Raw genomic sequence first — 17,953 nt, 5'->3', positions numbered from 1 at the left:
GTTTGGGATAAGGGAAACGGACAATGATATCCTCGCCACGATGTCTCAAGTGGACGAATAATATTGGTTCGATTCTGTTCTGAGCAGCACTCGTGATCTACATCTGTAGTATGGATCAAGCTTCCTTGCAATGTAAGCAGCCGGCGCAGTAACCATACTTTGAAGCTGCTTTGGCGTTCCGGCACTAGCTAAAACCCAACCTTCACAACACACTGAATGGGAGCTTGAGAATCACTACGTCAGCAGTACCGAAAAAGTTATAGGAGAGCAAATTTCACACTGCGACTGAATTACGGCTGACTGCTGGATGAGCCATATGATCTATATTGTCCTCTATCCATGAGAGAACTCCCGCGCATTCGTGGTATCTTCCTCCTGCCCGGCCAATGGACAATCCAGTTCGAACCATCCCAGGGTCTCCAGTCCTGGGTGGGCGGGCCTCCCATCGCCAGTCATAGATACACAGCGGAGGGCCATCAGAGGCATTACGATCATCCTGACGCGACATAAAAGACATACGTAAGAGACATGATTTCATTAAGCCCAGACCATGCAAACCCAACCCGGAAAGAAAGAAAGCAACTTTTTTATACCCGATCAGCACGCTAAATCCAGGAGAAAGACTAGAGAGCGAGACGCTCAGTCATCCTCGTCGCTGAAGACCTGGGGAAACAGTTAGCAAGTGCCATTCGACGGCGGTGAGCAAAACAAATGGTTGACATACCTCCTCGCCGCGCTTACGGCGGGCCATGCGCTCCTTCTTCTTCTTCCGCAGCTCAGAGCTGGTGAGCTTTGCCTTCTTCTTGGTGCCCTCGATCTTGTTGCCCATGGCGTCGAATTTTTCCTCCTCCTCGCCGTCATCAGTCTTCAGGCGGGGGCCGCTGCCCTGACCCTGAACCCAATTGTGGCCAGAAGGCGTCATCTTGCCGTCCATGACAGCCCACACTTCCTCAGTCAGGTCCTTGGTGAACTCAGAGCTGTGAGTGATGATGATAACACCACCCTCGAACTTCTTGAGCGCCTTGGAGAGAGCACCAAGAGAATCGCGGTCGAGGTAGTTGGTGGGTTCATCGAGGACGATGAGGTGAGGGCGCTGCCACGAGCAAGCAGCCAGCACAACCTTGACACGCTGGCCACCAGAGAGACCACGCATGCGCGAGTGAGAGACCAGCTCGGCATCGAGGCCGAAGTTGGCGCAGTGAGCCTCAATCTCCTTGCGGACCAGGGGACGGAACTGGCCAGACGCCAGGGCCTCCTTCATATCAACCTCGGCAACCAGCTTCTGGTGAGAAGCGATCAGCTCGTTACGAGGCAGCCAAGCATTGTCCGCAGTCATCATAGGCACCCAGCGCTCGTTCTTCTGGCCGACGTTCTCGCCAAGGGCAAACGAGCACTCGTACTCGTAGCTGTTCTTGAACTTCCTGCGAGCGTGAATGCCAATGACGCGGCGCTGGGTACCATCGATCTTGAAGATCTTGTTCATGGCCTGCTCATCGGCCTCGGTGATAATCTTGTTGGCGCGATCCATGGTCTCGCGATCCTCGCCAGTCTGGAAACGCCACTGGATGTACTCAGACGGCGTCTTGTCCAGGTGGTTATCAATGTGGGCAAAAGCGTGCTGCTTGATGTAGGCGATACGGATGTTCTCGTGCTGGTAAATCTCACCGCTAGTGGGGATGAGCTCACCAGTGAGCACGTTGATGAGGGTCGACTTGCCGGCACCGTTGGGGCCAATGACGGCAATGCGCGAGCCGAGCGAGCACTGGAACGTGATGTCCTGGAGCTGGGGCTTGTCGGTACCGGGATACTGGAAGCTCATCTTGGTGGCACGGAGGATGGCCTTGGCCTTGGTCTTCACGCCTTCGAGGTAACCAGGCTCCGGGAAGGTGAACTCGAGATCGGAGGCGCCGAGCTCATAGTAGGACTTGGCCGACGGCACACGACGGACGAACTCCTTGAGGTTGCCCTTGTAGCGCTTGAGCTTGAAGCGCTCATAGTGGATGATGTGCTGGCAGACGTTGTCGAGGAAGCCGCTGTCGTGGGAGACGATGATGGAAGTGCAGGGGGAGTTGATGAGGTAGTCCTCGAGCCACTTGACGTTCTTCACGTCGAGATGGTTGGTGGGCTCGTCCAGGAGCAGGATATCGGGAGACTGGAAGACGGCACGGCACAGGGCCAGCTTCATCTTCCAACCACCAGAGAGGGAGGTGATTTGGCCCTTGATCATCTGGTCAGTGAAGCCGAACTCGCCGAGGCGCTTGATGACGTCCTCCTCCGAGGTCTCGACACCGGCCTCCTTCAGCTTCTTCAGGGTCCAGTCAATGGTGGTCATCTCAGTATCGGCAGCGTCCAGGTCGTGCTCGACGAAGACAGTCTTGACCTCGCTCTGCTTGGGGAAGCCCTCAACCTGCTCGTTGTTGATAGCACGCATCAGGGTGGACTTGCCCGAACCATTGGGACCGCACAGACCGTAGCGCTGGCCACGCTTGAGGCGGAGGTTGGTTTGGTTGAGCAGGATCTTGGCACCGTAGGCGAGAGAGAAGGTGCAGTTGCACAGATCCTCGCCCTCTTCCTCGTCGTCCTCAACCTCATCGGCGTCAGCAGCGCCAGGGAGGGCCCGCTTGCGGAGGGCACCGACGACACCGTCCGCCTCGGCCTCGCCGACGATGACAGTGAGGTAAGGTTTGACATTCTCTGCCCAAGTGGCGGCCTCCGCGACCTTCTCATCAACCAGCTGGCCGGCGATGGCAGAGGCGTACTCGAGAACCGGGGTGAACTTCTCGAAGGCAGCGGCGTGCTTGCTGCCAAGAACCTCCTTGAGGTGGCCCATGATGGTGGCGATATCGCCGTAGTTGCGGACCTCAGGGATCTTGCCATCGACGACATTGCCGACACGAATCAAGGTGTCGAGAGCCTGCTTGGTCTTCTCACGAGCCTCGGGGTCGGCAAGGTTCTCGTAGTTCTTCTGCAGGCCGGGCATCATCTTGGGCAAGAAGGGAGCGACGATGTTGGGGTCGTCGACGAGCTTGCACATGTTGTCGACAATGACGGCCGACTTACGCTTGATGGCGGTGTCGCGCTCGGCGAGACCACGGTCAAGCAAAGGAACCATGAGGGCAAGAGTGGGCTCGTGAACCTCGGTGACGAAAGTGGTGGCACCGAGCAAGTGGACGGTCTCGGGCACGTTCTCGGGCTTGGCGATACACTTGATGAGCTCGGGAATGAAGCGCTCGATATCGCGGTTGACAATCAGCTGGCAGACTTTCTCCATGGTCTTGTAGGCGCGATCCTTGACCTCCTTCTTGGTGTCCCACATGGCCTCGGAGACAACAGGAATGAGCTCGGGAACAAGGTACGAGGTCTGGGTGGGGGCAGTCCGGACAATGGTGTCGATGAAATCGAGCACCGTCATCTTTTCGGGCCACTTCTGGGCGTTCCTCAAAGAGTTGACGAGGGTGGGAATGGTGGCCTTAACGGCGTTGGGATTCACGGCCTCGGCGATGGCCAAAGCAGCCGCAATGGCGGCGTTCTTGACCGCAGTGATCTTGTCACCAGCGCCAGCCAGGACGCTGGGGAGCAGGGCGACGAGGTAGGGCTCGACATTGGCGGAGACCTCGGAGTGCTGAGCGATGGCCTGGATGGCGAGGAGCGCCTTCTCACGGGCGCCGGCATCCTTCTTGTTGGCCAATTGCTTCTTGAGAGCCTCCACGGTCCTAAATTGGTATCACATTTTAGCTCCGATATTCCCCGTAATTTTTGGTGCGACGCATAAAAATGGCCTAAAAATTTTTGCGGAGGGGGGAAAAAACGGGGTATGGTCTGCAGACAAATGCCGTCGCCTGATTTGACGAGAAAGCGGCTCAGCCCAAACCGCTAGAGAACGGTCATGGACGGCGCCTGCGAGCCCGTGTGGAGGGTTCTGAGGGATAGGCCACACACAGAGAATGCGCCGGTTCGACTTTGATCAAAACAGCGCCTACAGATTGAAAGACCAGATGCAGAGGGGTAGAGCGGGGCTCGTTGATAAAGCAAGCGTTATCTTACCTGGTGGGGGTATCGAGGTCCTGGATGCGGCCGTTGATGAAAGAGGCGATGGCACTGGCGGATTCCTTGATAGCATCGGCCTCGTTCGAGATGGTGAGCTTCTGCATAAGCTCGTCGAGAACCTTAACGCTCTGGGCGTTTTCGGCGGCGACCTGAGAAGTAGCGGCAGACATTATGGGTTTTTTTTTTTTTTTTGGTTTATCGAAATGTCGACGATTGGTTGAAAAAAAAGGAAAGACCGAAAGTCTATTTGAGCGTCGCGAATCCGAGAAGGAATCTAATCCCGCCGTCTATCGTGCGCGCGTCTATCGGGTATCCTGATATTGCGAGCTGTCCGTCTGCGACAGCTGAGCCCGTAGAATTTCGATGGAGGGTCGAAAATTCTACTCTATCTTGGCTCTTTCAAGAAAGAGATCAAGAAGCAAAATGACTGAGTGGAGAGACAACAGTCAGAAAAGAAAGAAGATGGAGGGAGACCTGAGGGAACAGGAGAAAGAAGGATTTCTGGAGGGAGAGAGTGGCAGATATTTAAAGCAAAGGAGTTGCCCTGGTGCTGCACAGCCCAAAAAAAAAAGTTGCTAGGTTCGATGGGCCCCACTCGGGCCAAAATGGAGGGGCAGGCGCCGCCCGAAAACTTTTTTCGCCTTTGCCCTCAAAATTTCGCATTGCACCGTCTCACCGCCCTCCGGCAGCGCCGAATCGGGCAAGGCCTGTCTCTGATAAAAGCGCGATAAGCAGGGATCCTTGAGCCCCGCTGAGCCGGCGCCGCCGCATGCACACCAATCAGGGCAAGCGCAATGCTCAGGCACGGGGGATGGCGACCCTGTCTGTTTTCGATGAAACTTGTTTGCCTGGATCGCAAGCATGGCGTCGTCTCCGGTCCACTTCCCATGGGAGAGCGGCTTGTGCGAGCAGTTTAGGTCGAAAATGGCCCCGTACTCCGTGCGGTCTTCCGTGCAGAGATCTGTGTTCTCCCTGGCGTTGCTTCCGGTGGCAAATGCTTCCCCAAACGTTTGCCGACTCTGGCATTCTAGCGATGGTGGCCGAGTTCCGAGGATACACTTGTCTGCGCTACTGTTCTTTTGACGTTTTTGGGGTCTAGAATATCGGGGAGTACGAGCCGCACTGCCCAGATGGTGATATCAGTGAGATCAAGCCCTTGCCACTTCGGGCTTTGCGGTCGACGAGAAGTGCATTTGCAAATATGTTGTATCTTACGAGCATCTTTTGCTGTTACGTTCTGATACATGAATCATTGCTTACGCCTGATAAGCTTGGTGGGAAGGCATGCCGTAAGGTAAGGCGCGGCTGCGTGAGGTGAGACAAGAGCACCCTCAGCATTAGCTCCGCGACTCACTAACCGCCTGAGCCGCAGGCGAGGTGGTGCTTCGCCACAATGGACCGTAGACCGTAGACCGTAAACCAACGAGACGGACTACTACGTACGAAAGCAAAGAGCTATTTTAGTTACCGCTTTATTTCGTGTTTAGCAATTAAGATAATTGAATCATCAGTTGCATGGTGTCCCCTCGTCGTCATCGACACATGCTCGGTTTTGGAATTGTTAGTGGCAGATTGAAATCTTGCCTCTGGACTTGACGGGACTTAATGGGACTTAATGTGTGTTGCGTATGTACATACATACAGTACATGCACTAATTATCCGTACCTAGGTGTGTACGGGATATCAGGTACACACATTGGTACTTTACAAACAGGATATGTGGACAGTGAGAGGCTGGGCGGCGCATTGCTGAGCGCCGCTTCTCGCACGTGGTGCTCCCGTGTGCAAACACATGTAGTCTCTTCTATGGTTACAGTCGCACACCAACCTGGTCTGCAAGGCGGGGAGGAGACGGTACCCACCACATACACCGGTCCTCTCGGTTTGTCCTGCACAGAGAGAAGCGCATTCTCACCGCAAGTCTGCAATTCGCAATCCTCAACAGCTCAGACTAGGTTTGTACGAGTACTCGCGACTTCGCCCCCTTGTTGACCCCCGCACAGTCTCCTTCCATCAGAATCCGGGGTGAAATCCTTGCTGTCCGATAAGGTTTTTTTTGGCGGGGTAAATGTACGGATCCGTACTCCGTGCACAGTACACTAGTTAGTTATGTACCAAGTCGTTATCGCCTTCGAGGTCCCGCGATGGAATCCAGGACGGCTCCACCCCACGTTTTGCCAAGATTGAGAACAAAAGATGGCGGCGGCTGGTGGATCTCTCATCTCGCCACGCATGTACTGGACCCTGATCTCAGCCAAGAACGGGCTGGAGCTAACTCTTGACGTTACCACCCGCGCGAAACTCGCCGTAACCGAAACACGGTGGACTAACTAACTAATTGCTTGTCCGGAAATCGAGTTACCTCGACAAAGCCATTATCGGGATTGAGAGTGATAAAAGAGCAATACTGAGCGGCAGGACTTCATTTCGATGTCCTGCATTCTCTTGCTTTCCAGCGCATTTTTGTCTTGTCGATCTCCGCTAGGTTACGGTTCGGCATTGTGCCGCCATTTAAGAAGAATTGTGCGGGCTCAATGGCCGTGCTCGCCGACCCGGTTACTTGTACACCCAAGTGATCCGGTTTATTCCGCCGGTAGCCGTAAAGATAGAGAGCCATGCATGTCCGAGTCTTAAGGGGGCAGCAACTTCTTCACCCAGTGAGGCCCTTCTCTTTGCCCGTTCTCGGCATCCGATCGTTGGGTTTTCTAAACCTGATTGCTCATTTCGAGTATCTAGGTTCGAGTCATAATACGGAAAAGTGTTCCTCAGCTTGTTCCCATGTGTTTGTAATTGTTTGGTTAAGAGCACCATGAGCTGAAGAAGGCAGGTTGCGGACAGGGTGCGTGTCCCTCTGCTAACATTTCTCTGGATATAGAGATATAGCGGTTCGCACATCCAAAACGCGCTCACGGAAACAACCCACCAGATTAGATAGGTAGGTAGTTTAGACAGCAAGCATACCAAAAGCTTTTCTCACAGACACAAGCCAGACCACGTCGGGCCGGAGCACCGTCTTTCCGGGGTTTCACCTTGCCCTCCGTCACCTTTTTCACCTTTCGTGTCAACCACAAAGGAGCTACCTTGTACAAGCCACTATTCGTCCCTCCTCTTGGTTCCCGCGGCCCGGCTCGCCGCGCCCTCGTGCCTCATGCCCTCGCAGCCCGTTAGGCGGCCCGCGACCTCCTCGGCGCGCCCGTACCCGCTCTTGGCCGGGTCGCGGTGCTCGGCGGCCGCCTGCATCGACGCCCGCGCGTGCGCCTTGTCCTGCTCGCCCGAGGCCGACCAGGCGGAGGACCCCGTCACGGCACCGACGGCGCTCTGTTGCGTGTGGCTCCCGCATAATGCAGAAGGGAAACGCGTCAGCGGTCATGAAGGCTTGCGGTGATGTAGCAGGGAAGAAAAAGAGGAGGGAAGGGGAAAAGGTCTTGCCTCGGCGGCGCCCTTGATGTACTCAGCGTGGCCTTCCCAGAGGCTGGGCTGCTGCTGGTTCTGGCCGGAGTTGCTGTTGTTGGATGGTGCGGACATGGTTGGTGCTTCTGATTGTTGTTGCCTTTCACTTTTTTTAATATTCGATAGCCGCAGGAATGGACTAGGCCTCGGATGGATCGATCAAAGTTTGATGATACTTATGTATCTTCTGGTTAGAGTGTACAATTAATCAAGCTTCCGGATTACCCCCCCGTTAATGGTCCAAGAGAATGGAGGAGAACGTGAATATCCTAGGTAACTCTGACGTTGGCCAAGTGACGTCACGGAAGAGGTTAGCGATTTAGGCAATCTTGTTCCCCGGTCTTCCTGGATGAGCAACCGTAGAGTCTCTTGGCATTATTCAGGCAAATACAGAGTCAAAATCGGAATCTGCCACCGAACAAGATCATCAATAGCCTAAGGCAAGAAATGGGAAACAGTAGCCACGCCGTTTCATTGACTTCGGTTAATTACTCCGCCCACCCACGAAACTGCCCCATCACACACACGCACAAGTCAAAAAGGAAGATGATGAAAAAAAGAGAGGAAGAGGCTAATTATTGCTAATTAGATGCTTAGGCTCCCGGGAGCCAACTGAGACAGTTATGGCGCTTGGATCTCGTGGTAGCAGACATGATCGGGTGGACCAAGGGGAGGAATGCTGCGACGGCTGATTGCGAGTATTTAATATTATCAACCTTAGGTCGGCCAGGGCATACGCCATCTAACGCGTGCACCCCAGGTAATGAACAAGGCCCCAAATCAAACCGATCCGCAATGCTTCACTACCGTTGCTCGTCATGCGCATGGCAACCCCAACTCCCCTCAGCGCCGTCTCATCCTTCCTGAGAAGCGAGCAAAAGCTCTCCTCCGGACGGCCGGCCAAGGTAGGAAGTAGGGACGTGCTCGGGCCCCGGTGGCTCCGTTCGATCGTAAACGTCAAAGTAGGACGGGGGAATGGTTGACACGGCAGCAACGTTGTTGTACATGAGAGAGAACATGGCGGACATGGGCTGGCGGGGCAGCAGAAGTAGTGATGTCGGGGTGTGGGCAAGGGATGGGGCTGGGCAGACTGGTGAAGGAGGGTGGTGTAGCAGGATGTGTGCGGAGGTCAACATCGAAGCGACACGGACTAGCCCTTGTCAGCTTGGGTCGAGAATGGTTATGGTTTTGTAATAGTGAATGAGAGGGGAGGGAAGGGGTGGGCAGCCAGCCAAGGAGTCCCTCATCGGCATTGATACGCCCCGCCAGCTCACCGTATGGGGTGCTTTTCCCTGGTCCGGTCGGAATGATGTTGAAAGCACCCCAATGAATGAAGAGACGGACGGCCGAGATGACAGACATGCTGGCAAACCAGCCCATGATTACGTCTGAGGGCGGGCGGAGGGCGGCGGCTAACTCTAGCGCGGCAGTGGCTGCCTTGATACGAGAGGTATCGTCAGTTGCAGATTTGTAGATGTTGTGGGTGATATGAACCGTAAGATCAAGGAGATGGCCCTGGTCATAGGTGGGAGGTGGAGAAGGGCGAGAATTTCCCATGCCGGAGTCGTTGCCTTTGCTGGACCCCTCGGATATGCCAGCTGCTGAGCCGTCCGATATCACGTTGCTTGGGGCATGCCTGTGATTGACCATCTTCTCGTTGCCTTGATGGCACGCATCTCGATTGCCTGTCATTCTCTGAGTGGTTTCAGCCGTCTGAGGATCGATACTACAGAGCTCCGCGAGCCTCGTTCCCCGACTCTTGCCTTCGTACTTCACTCGCCACCTGTGCTTCATTGACCGGGGGTGGGTTCCCTTCCAACTGGACTGTGTCTTCCCTCAAAGCCTATCCCTGCCCACTACTCATTACACAGTTATTTCGTTCGTCATCTCCCGAGCACTGTGAGATCGATTGGAATTTATGTGTCGGGGTCATGCCCGGCTTATCGGTCATGTCGTTGGTTTGGTAAATGTCGATGATTCCTTGGGCAGTCCTGGGTGCTTCTTTGACGGGATATGAGAAAATGAAGGGGCTACATTCCTGAGACTGACGGGAGCTTTTCGGTCTTGTTCAACGAGCGAGCAGCCGCTATTCACCTGTAGAAGGAATCGTATGACTCGACACTTCCCGGAACCAAGGTCATATATCGACAACATTCCCACCCGTTCGTTTCTCTACCCGAACCTGTCGAGTTCTGTGCTGGCAAACGAGAATTCCAAGGTAACTTGGCAGTACCCACATCCCACTGTGGCTCCAGACAGTGGTGTTCGGCATGACCCTGGCCTCGGTCCCCGTCTCCGGGACAGAAGCGGCTGGTCGGGAACGTGACGGCTGAATATTCCCCGAGAAGCAAACCCATCATCCAGCCATCCTCCATACGCAGCATAGCGCCTCAAATTCTGCTTGTCATTTTGACCCCAGTTGCCATTTCCAACCGCAACCACTCAGCGACCTTGTATGCGTCGCAAGCCAACTGCGGTCCTGGCGCTGCTGCTCATAGGAACCAACGGCGCCCTTCAAGCTCGTTATAATCATATTTCTCGACTGTCTCCTTCTAGCCGACATCCGGAGAAGCTGGCAAGATCCGGTTGGTTGGGGTGTTCGACAATGTGCTTTGAAGAACCATACCGCTTATTCCGTTGAATCCGAACCGGATTTGTTGGACATCCGAGGTGAAGTCCTGGCGAGAGGTGCCGTAAATGGAAACTTCGGATCTCAGCCAACTCGATGAAACGTCGCTTGAAGGAGTGCGCGAACATTTGAAGGACCATCATAAGTTTTCAAGCAACTTGTTCGCTGCTACCCGAATACCCGAACCCCTTCGAGGAATCAGGGTAGTAAGCCAACACTAACTTGGCGTAGCGAGTGAGGAGTTCCCGCCTCTGCCAATCTTGCACACGAGTAGCTGTGTCTGTCCGGGACACGGGGACATGGGATGAAGCTGTATTATTGCGTAATTGTTCAAATCAAAATCGATGGCCAGGCATGCTACGTCAATTTGTACCGTCGAGGTGTCTTGGGCGAAGGCTGAGACGGCGATGTTCAACTGGGCAAAGGATTGCTCCAATCAAGCATGCGGCATCTGTTGCCATTGACCAGTGGTAGTCGCATCTCTAACAGCTCTTCTTGTCGTGAAATCCTTCCACACCTCACCAGATATGGTTTCAAAGCTGTCCATCAGGGACAATGCTTGTTCCCATCTGTTGCCGAACAGCCTCAGGGTGAGCTTGATTCTCTCCAAACATCGCAAGCTGCGATCCAAGGTGTCACCGGTACCCCTATCAAGCCTCACCGGCCGCAGAGGAGGCGACACTTCGCCAGGGGCCGGAGGGGGAACCGGAATGGAAGATTCCGACAGAAGCAGATCGCCAATTTCCCGTAGCACGGCAACGAATTGCGAGCCCATGAAGAAAACCCTGAGGGCGTCGTGATACGTATAAAAAGCCGCCTTCTCAGCCAGGTTGGCGATGTCGTACATCTTATCAACGTACGAGATGACGTGGTCGAAGATCAACAGCTTTCCATAAGCCGAGACCTGAGCACCCCTGGCGGTGGAAGCGATACAGTAGACGTAGCTGTAACGCAGCTCCAGATCAAGCATCTCACGGATCGGGGCCGACATATCGACTGGTAGCCTCTCGGACCACTCCCACATCTCGAAGCACTTTTGCCAGATGAACGAAGTGGCGTTTGGAAGGGATTCTGTCGGGTTGCCTTGGTATAGCGTCTGATACCACGCTGATTGCAACTGGCGGAGCTTGAACAGTGGGATAGACGGATCTGCTGGCGGTTTCGACATTGAGAGGCCCGAAAGCGTGCCGCTTGCCAGAGTCGACGAGGGCAGTGCCACGGAGACGGCATCGTCATAAAAGGAGAAGCCACGGGCGTGGACCATGCTGATCGCTCTAACATGGATGTTAGTTCAGGTTCGGGAGCACAAGGATAACACGGAAAACCAACCTGTCCAGGGCGTAGACGCAATAAAAGATCCTCCGGCGCTCGTCCAGAGCGGCAGGGCTAATCTGTTGGGTATGCGGCGGATCCTGGTGCAAACCTTGGTCGACGACGGCACGGCAGGTAAAACCTATCGGATGCCAGCTGTCAAAGTGGGCAGGGTCAAGCATCGAATACTGTGTGAGGAGTAACAGAGACTGGACCTGGGTCCCGTAACCTGGCCGAAGGGCTCTGTCGGCGTGCGGCAATGCCCGCCCCACGAACTCGACCCCATTCAGGTAATGCTCATCTTCACGTCTCCGGCTTTGTGCAGCAGAGCTGATGGCAAGAACCATCCAGAACAACCAATATTCCGAACTCCTGATCTGTCGCGGGTGTTCCTGATAAAGGTCGCTGACCAACGCATGAAGCGTTGTTGCGGGAAATGCTGGGTATAGGGGTAGAATGCTGGTTTCGTAGAACTGAACAAGGGCCCTCGCGGTCGATTCCGCAGGGAGGCTCGTTGACTTGGGCTCCGGAACGGGCTCGTTTGTTGCAGCCGCAAGCACTAGACGTGCGAAGGTCATGTTCGATTCCGACGGCTCGAAATCGCGGGTGGTGGTATTAACGGCTCTGCAACAGGCTTTAGATTAAGATACGGGACACAGTGTCTGCAAATGCTGCACCCACAAGTAGCCAAAGTCTGACACCAGGGCGTTGATGTCGGCATTTTCCTGGGTCCGGGCAGCCTTTCGGTGGATGGCAGCCCGGATGAAGGCAAGTGAATCTTTCCGGTTGGGGTCAGCAGCTGGAGGCTCATCAGGGCCATGCAGAGCTATCGAGGCGTTCGTGGAGCGAGCATAACTGAGCCTCCTTTCTAGCTTTTCTATCCTGAGCTCCAGTGCAGCGACGTAGCTGGACGGCGAGGCAGCAGTTAGCCAGCTGCCACTCCTGGTGAGATGACGCGAGAGGAACCTGCCTACCTTCTCTCTTTTCCTCGAGCAAACTGGTCATTGGCAGCAGTACACTCCTTCTCACGGCCCGCCTTCTCGCAAGCAGTACATGCCGGTAGCTTGTTGTCACACTATTAGGCGGCGGGTTAGTCATGGGTTCAAGCCGGCCCAAACAGAGTGGGTCAGCCAGTCACCTTGACTTTGGCAGAACGGCCTTGGGAAATTGTTAGTTGGGCCCCGAGAAGCAGACTTGGGAGGGCCTACTTACACCTTGAACATGCAGATACTGGTCGAGACACCTTGAGGAGGGGAGTGTCTGCCAAGCTGGACCGGAACGTCATGGCGAAGGATGGCCCCGCTATTGCCCGGGGGCTGTTCTCCCGTCGCTCCCGCGACCTGATCGAGATTTAAATAGACTTAGCTCAAACCTCCGCTTGAGGTGTTCGTTCCAATGCTTATCAGTCCTTGGTATAGTGAGTCTGAGCTGAGGTTGTGCTGCTGATGATACTGCTCAACAAGTGCCCAATGTCCGGTGAACGCCACAGACCCCGTCAGACATTCTCTATCCAACCTAAGACAGCTGCGATCAAGGCTGTAGAAAAGGTGCACTGGACCGTGAGGGGAGGACCTGAGCCGGGCGCAGTGGGTGGGGAACTCCAGGGTGTAGTATGGCTTCTTGCTTTGAGGATACCTGTAGAGCTTCGCAAGCTCAACAGAGACGATTGAGCTCCCAGGCAAGTCGCTTTCCGCAAAGTCGCTGTCCAAATCGAGAAGGGCGTGTACTACTGGCAAGGGAAAGGTGCTGCAAGCTAAGAAAGCAGTCACGCGTTCTGTGCTCCTTTTTTGAACTTCATTAAGATCGGCTATGGTGAGATAGGTACGGCGGAAAGTGCGATGCATATGGAAGGCTATCGGCAGTGGCTTCCGTGACCAAAGTTAAGGGAAGATCCGTCCGTGCGTCGTGTGACCTGATTCGCTGGAATAGTGGGTGCATGTTTGGGAGATCAACCTCATGATTCCGGCCTTATACACTAGATCAGGAACTAGGGGCGCTATAGGCGACTAAACTACTTGGCCTCGTCGCTTATCTTGGAACACCATCTGATCTCTCTTAAGGCTGTTATTTATTTTACGCAGTAGACCCTGCACACACTCTTGAAATGTCTTCGGTGGGGCGAGGTTGGATCGAAGCCCCGCTGCTGCAGCTCTGATGGCCCGGAAGTGGGGTTAGTTATTGACTTGGGACGGGGCCCTGCAACCCACCCGCTGCGGTCCATGACCCCGCATCGATTGGGGAAACCGAGTCCATCTTCCCGTCCTACCTTACCGCCTCTCAACAAAGATCGCCAGCTAGTGAGCGATGCAATTAGCGTATCGATGAAAACAAGGGCAGGCAGGGGAAAGGAAAACAATCTGATAAAAGGAAACGGTCAATAAGAGCTCTGTTGATGTCCATGCAAACTGTCGAGAGCTTCAAACGGGCAGGGTTTGTTTTCACGCAGGCCGCCAATTAGGAATAGCGCACAAGGCTGTTTGTTGAAAGTGAAACAGCCCCAACTTCGAGCTGCCGGGTCCAGTTTCTTCCTTGTCCCGAATGCCTCGACGGAGAACCCTCACACGACCTGGCTTTGGACAACATGGGCGCGGAACGGTGAACCTCTCAGGCAGTCGGAAATGCAACAGAACCTAGAAAACTCTGGAATTTCGCAATTTCTGCCCAGAGTCGATACAACCGAACCCCGATTCTTTCCCAGATTGTGACCAAACGGCGGCATCCTGAACCAAGACACCGCTCGAGCACCGCAGCCTTCGGTTACGACCCCTTGGCTCCCAAAGGGGGACGGGCCGAGCGGCAGTACTCATGGACCCTGCCGCCGTTTTCCACCAGTCGCTGGGCTCGGTGCTCCCGCCCCAGCACTTCTTCCCCGGAAGACCTCCGGTGCCCGGCCCTTACCCATGGGACAGCCCCGAACGGGACGGGCATGATGCGCCCCACCGGGTCGCGCATACACTAACGGCATGTTGCCGATGTCGCCAGGTAGGGGCCACTGAGTCTCGCGCAAACCGCCCGGGTTCATGTCCTCTGACAGCCATGGTTCATTCAGAGAAAGACGAGGTGCGACCCAGCCCTGCCGCGCTGCCTGCCTTGCGAACGATCGGGCTCGACGTGCGAGTACTACGACAGCGCCAAAGGGAAGCGAATCAACCGCTCTTATGTCGTCAGTCTGCAGAAGAAGGTGCGCCAGCTGGAGGCCGAACTCGCGCAGTACACCGACCAGGAAAGCGACTACCCGCAGGACCATGAGGACATGGTTTGGCCCGGCGGCATTGTTCGCCTCGATGCACCGGACGAGATTCCCCGCTATCTCGGGCCGAGCAGCGGCACCGCCATGACCCGACTGCTGATGGAAGAGGCGAAGAGATATGCCGAGTCGCGGAGGATAGCCAATCTGATCCCCGAGGTGCTCGCGAGGCGGGCCGAACAGAGAGACCGCATGCAGAGCGTGGTGATGGGGAGCATAAGTGGGCCTTCGGGCAGGAAGAAGAGCTACCCGGCACACAGCATCATTCCTGCATCTGCACTCCCAAGCCGAGAGATCGTCGACGGTCTGGTCAAGACGTTCAACGACAGAAGTAGGCATCTCCCCGGCACCCTCGGTGCGATCGATCGGCGACTTCGAGATGCTAACTAACGACAATCAGTCCAAGTGTTCATACCCGTCCTCCATGAAAAGGTCTTTGAGGAGGACGTCAATGCTGTGTTTGCCGGCGATTCGGACCCGTACAAGCACTTTGTCGTGAACATGGTGGTGGCCATCAGCCTGCAAAGGGTTGGCAAGTACGCCGGCTTGCCCGACAGCTATTACCTGAACGCGATGCGCCGCTTCGAAGACGTCGTCCGTCCCCAAGACCTGAAGACTCTCCAGTGCCTCGTCCTGATTGGGCAGTATTCCCTCATGACCCCGACGCGCGCCGCTACTTACTATGTGACGGGACTCGCAACGAGAATCTGCCAGCAGATGGGCCTCGGGGACGAGAGTACCATAGCCGTGGGCGTCTCCGACCAACGGGAGCTCGACATGAGGAGGCGCGTGAGTTGGGCTGTGACCATGCAAGAATTCGGCCTGGCCAACACTATGGGCCGGCCAAACGGGTTTGCCAAGGCCGATGATTGTATGAACGTCAAGTTCTTCGAGACGATCGTGGACGACGGCATCACTCCAGAAGGCATCCGCTCCGACAAGATCTGTGAGAGGAAGACGGTTGCCATCCACTTCTGCAAGATGCGGCTTCTTCAGGCCGAAATTCGCCGGGTGCTTTACGAGAAGAAACGCGCCGAGCCTTCTCACGAATCACATCCTTGGTTCGTTCAGATGGAGCAGAGGCTCAAGGATTGGCTCGCAGACTGTCCCGCGAAGCCTCCATGGTGTAAACCTTGGTAGGTACATCATCGTCTAGCCGATCGAGTATCCGACTCTAACCAGATGTTTGGCAGGCTCGATGGGTGCTATCACAACTTGGTCATCTCGCTATACCGGCCCTCTCCGCAAATACCCAAGCCGACCGTTAACGCAGCCATGAAGTGCTTTGATAGCTCGCGCTCCATCATCGACATCACTTCTCGCCAGATCGAAGACGGCACCGTTGACATTACTTGGGAGTCCTTGTTGAGCGTCTACGCCTCGCTAAACGCGCTTCTCTGGTCTATTTCGTACCCAGATGTCCGCACCAAGCACTCCAAGGAGGAAGTGCAGGACCTTGCAGCCACTGCTCTCGAGGCGATCAAGATCTTCTCCGACCGCTGGCCGGGGTCTTCGTCCGCGGTACAGCTGTACACCGTGATTGCCAACGCTTGCCTGCAGAGCTACGATGTTGGCGAGGAAACTCCCTCTCCACCATCGGGCAGCCAGCTCGGGACCCCGGTGTCTCGCGCCGGTCCCTTATCCCCCGAGTCTGATACCTCCAGGAACACCCCGACACGCCAAACTGGTCCCCAGTCGGCCGCCCCACTCTTCAACACCTCGTCTCCATTTGGATACGTCTTCGACGTCCCCAATGGCACCCTGGCGTCGCAATACGGTTTCGACAACGATTCGTCCCCGTTTCGGCGCCAGCCTTCCTTCCGCTCCAACTCTATCTTCATGAGCCCGTCGACGGACTCGAACGGCCGCCGGCTGTCCAGCCTCGCCCCTGATTCCAAGGAGAACCCCGCTCCAGCCCGCATGGGAGCTACTCCGCCGCCACCTCTAGACATGCCCAAGCACGAGCCCCAGCCAGCCGTCACCTCGTCACCGGTCACCTCGCTGCCTACACCACCGGAATCCTTTGCCCCGGCATCTGCACATCCCGGCGTTCACCCCCCATCTACGAGACATGCGCCGACAGCATCGCAGGCGACTCCTATGCAAACGCCCAATGTCCATCCGACCAGCCTGGCTCCGGTTCCCGATAGTACACCTGCACCGATGATGCAAGGGAAGGATGGGCGTCCGGAACCTATTCCAGCCTCAAACTTCAGTCAGCAACAGCAGCAACAGCAACAGCAGCAACCGCCGCAGCGGCAACAACAACCCAGCCATCAGGCGCCAAAACCACCGCCATCCACCTTCGTCACCCCTCCACCACCACCGCAACCACATTCACAACATCAACCCCAACAGCGGCCGCCCCCGTCCCATGCACCGGCAGACTGGTACAACCCACTGCCCCAATTCGTACCGCCCCACGTCTACGCAAGCGGGATGAGCGGCGGCCCGGCCTTCTGGAACGCGACGCCAAATCCGTTCACTGCGGGGTTCCAGCCGAACGGCAACAGCCCGGGCCCTTACGGGGCGCGAACCGGGCACGCGGGCGGGTTGCCGACGCCATCGATGAACGCGAGCTGGAACGTGGCCTTCGGCGCCGAGCAGCAGGAGTGTCAAGGAGGCTTCGGTCCCGCGGGCATGGGTCTCGGCCCCGGCGGACCGGGACTCGGCGGCGGCGAATATTACGACTCTTTCCTGATCGGTCGGCACGGCAGTCTGAGCCAAGAGCAGCAGCTGGAACTGATGGACATGCTGGAGACGGAGGGGAAGAGTGACATTGATAGTTTCTTGAATATGGGCATGGGCATGGGAGGGCCCGGCCAAGGGCAGGGAGGAAATGGAGTTCAATGGGGTTGATCTAGAGCTGAACTTGGTTTCCCTGCGGCAAGACTGATCGAGGGGCGGGATGGAGGTATCGAGTATTTCACATATATCAGGGTCATACTTAATCATTCGTGGTGGGGGGAAGGCGCTTTTTGAGGCTGGGGAAGAAAGGTCGGCAAGAATGGGGTCGGTTCCTTGTTGTTTTTGGCTGGACGATTCCCTTTCCTCGATACCTGGTTTTCCATGTTGGGTTTGGTTCCGTAGTAGCACATCGTTTCTGAAGATACAAAGTCACACCCCCCCCCCCACCCCCCTCCCTTCCCGCGGCCCCAAGGTCGAAGTTGAGGCCCAAGATTTTGTGGTTCATGGCAAGTCCAGGTCGGGCGGGCGCAGTGCCAGCAAAGTCCTAGTCAGACCTCTCCGCTTTTGACGACGGCGACAT

The 17,953-nt window shown here is 55.8% G+C and overlaps 4 protein-coding genes across 4 annotated transcripts; 1 reads left to right on the top strand and 3 right to left on the bottom strand.

Annotated features, from left to right (window-relative positions):
- Positions 1-639: 639 nt before the first annotated feature.
- On the bottom strand, positions 640-4,217 carry P884DRAFT_277833 (armadillo-type protein; the record flags this gene model as incomplete). The annotated part of the gene is made up of 3 exons (XM_069443126.1): positions 640-663; positions 725-3,713; positions 4,045-4,217. The coding sequence occupies 3 exons, from the start codon at positions 4,215-4,217 to the stop codon at positions 640-642; spliced, it is 3,186 nt and encodes a 1,061-aa protein (XP_069297245.1).
- A 2,924-nt stretch (positions 4,218-7,141) lies between these two features.
- Positions 7,142-7,573, bottom strand: P884DRAFT_277832 (uncharacterized protein; the record flags this gene model as incomplete). Its single annotated transcript, XM_069443125.1, has 2 exons — positions 7,142-7,366; positions 7,478-7,573. 2 exons carry the CDS (start codon positions 7,571-7,573, stop codon positions 7,142-7,144), a joined length of 321 nt encoding a protein of 106 aa, XP_069297244.1.
- A 2,990-nt stretch (positions 7,574-10,563) lies between these two features.
- On the bottom strand, positions 10,564-12,723 carry P884DRAFT_201304 (fungal-specific transcription factor domain-containing protein; the record flags this gene model as incomplete). Its single annotated transcript, XM_069438350.1, has 6 exons — positions 10,564-11,401; positions 11,457-12,062; positions 12,120-12,344; positions 12,413-12,513; positions 12,577-12,596; positions 12,651-12,723. 6 exons carry the CDS (start codon positions 12,721-12,723, stop codon positions 10,564-10,566), a joined length of 1,863 nt encoding a protein of 620 aa, XP_069297243.1.
- A 1,520-nt stretch (positions 12,724-14,243) lies between these two features.
- On the top strand, positions 14,244-17,544 carry P884DRAFT_200963 (fungal-specific transcription factor domain-containing protein; the record flags this gene model as incomplete). Its single annotated transcript, XM_069438327.1, has 4 exons — positions 14,244-14,420; positions 14,488-15,016; positions 15,086-15,821; positions 15,879-17,544. 4 exons carry the CDS (start codon positions 14,244-14,246, stop codon positions 17,542-17,544), a joined length of 3,108 nt encoding a protein of 1,035 aa, XP_069297242.1.
- Positions 17,545-17,953: the final 409 nt, after the last annotated feature.

Source organism: Thermothelomyces heterothallicus (genome assembly GCF_042370625.1).
Source record: "Thermothelomyces heterothallicus CBS 202.75 unplaced genomic scaffold P884_scaffold_12, whole genome shotgun sequence".
Classification (NCBI taxonomy): domain Eukaryota; kingdom Fungi; phylum Ascomycota; class Sordariomycetes; order Sordariales; family Chaetomiaceae; genus Thermothelomyces; species Thermothelomyces heterothallicus.
This window is presented reverse-complemented; position numbering and strand designations above follow the sequence as displayed.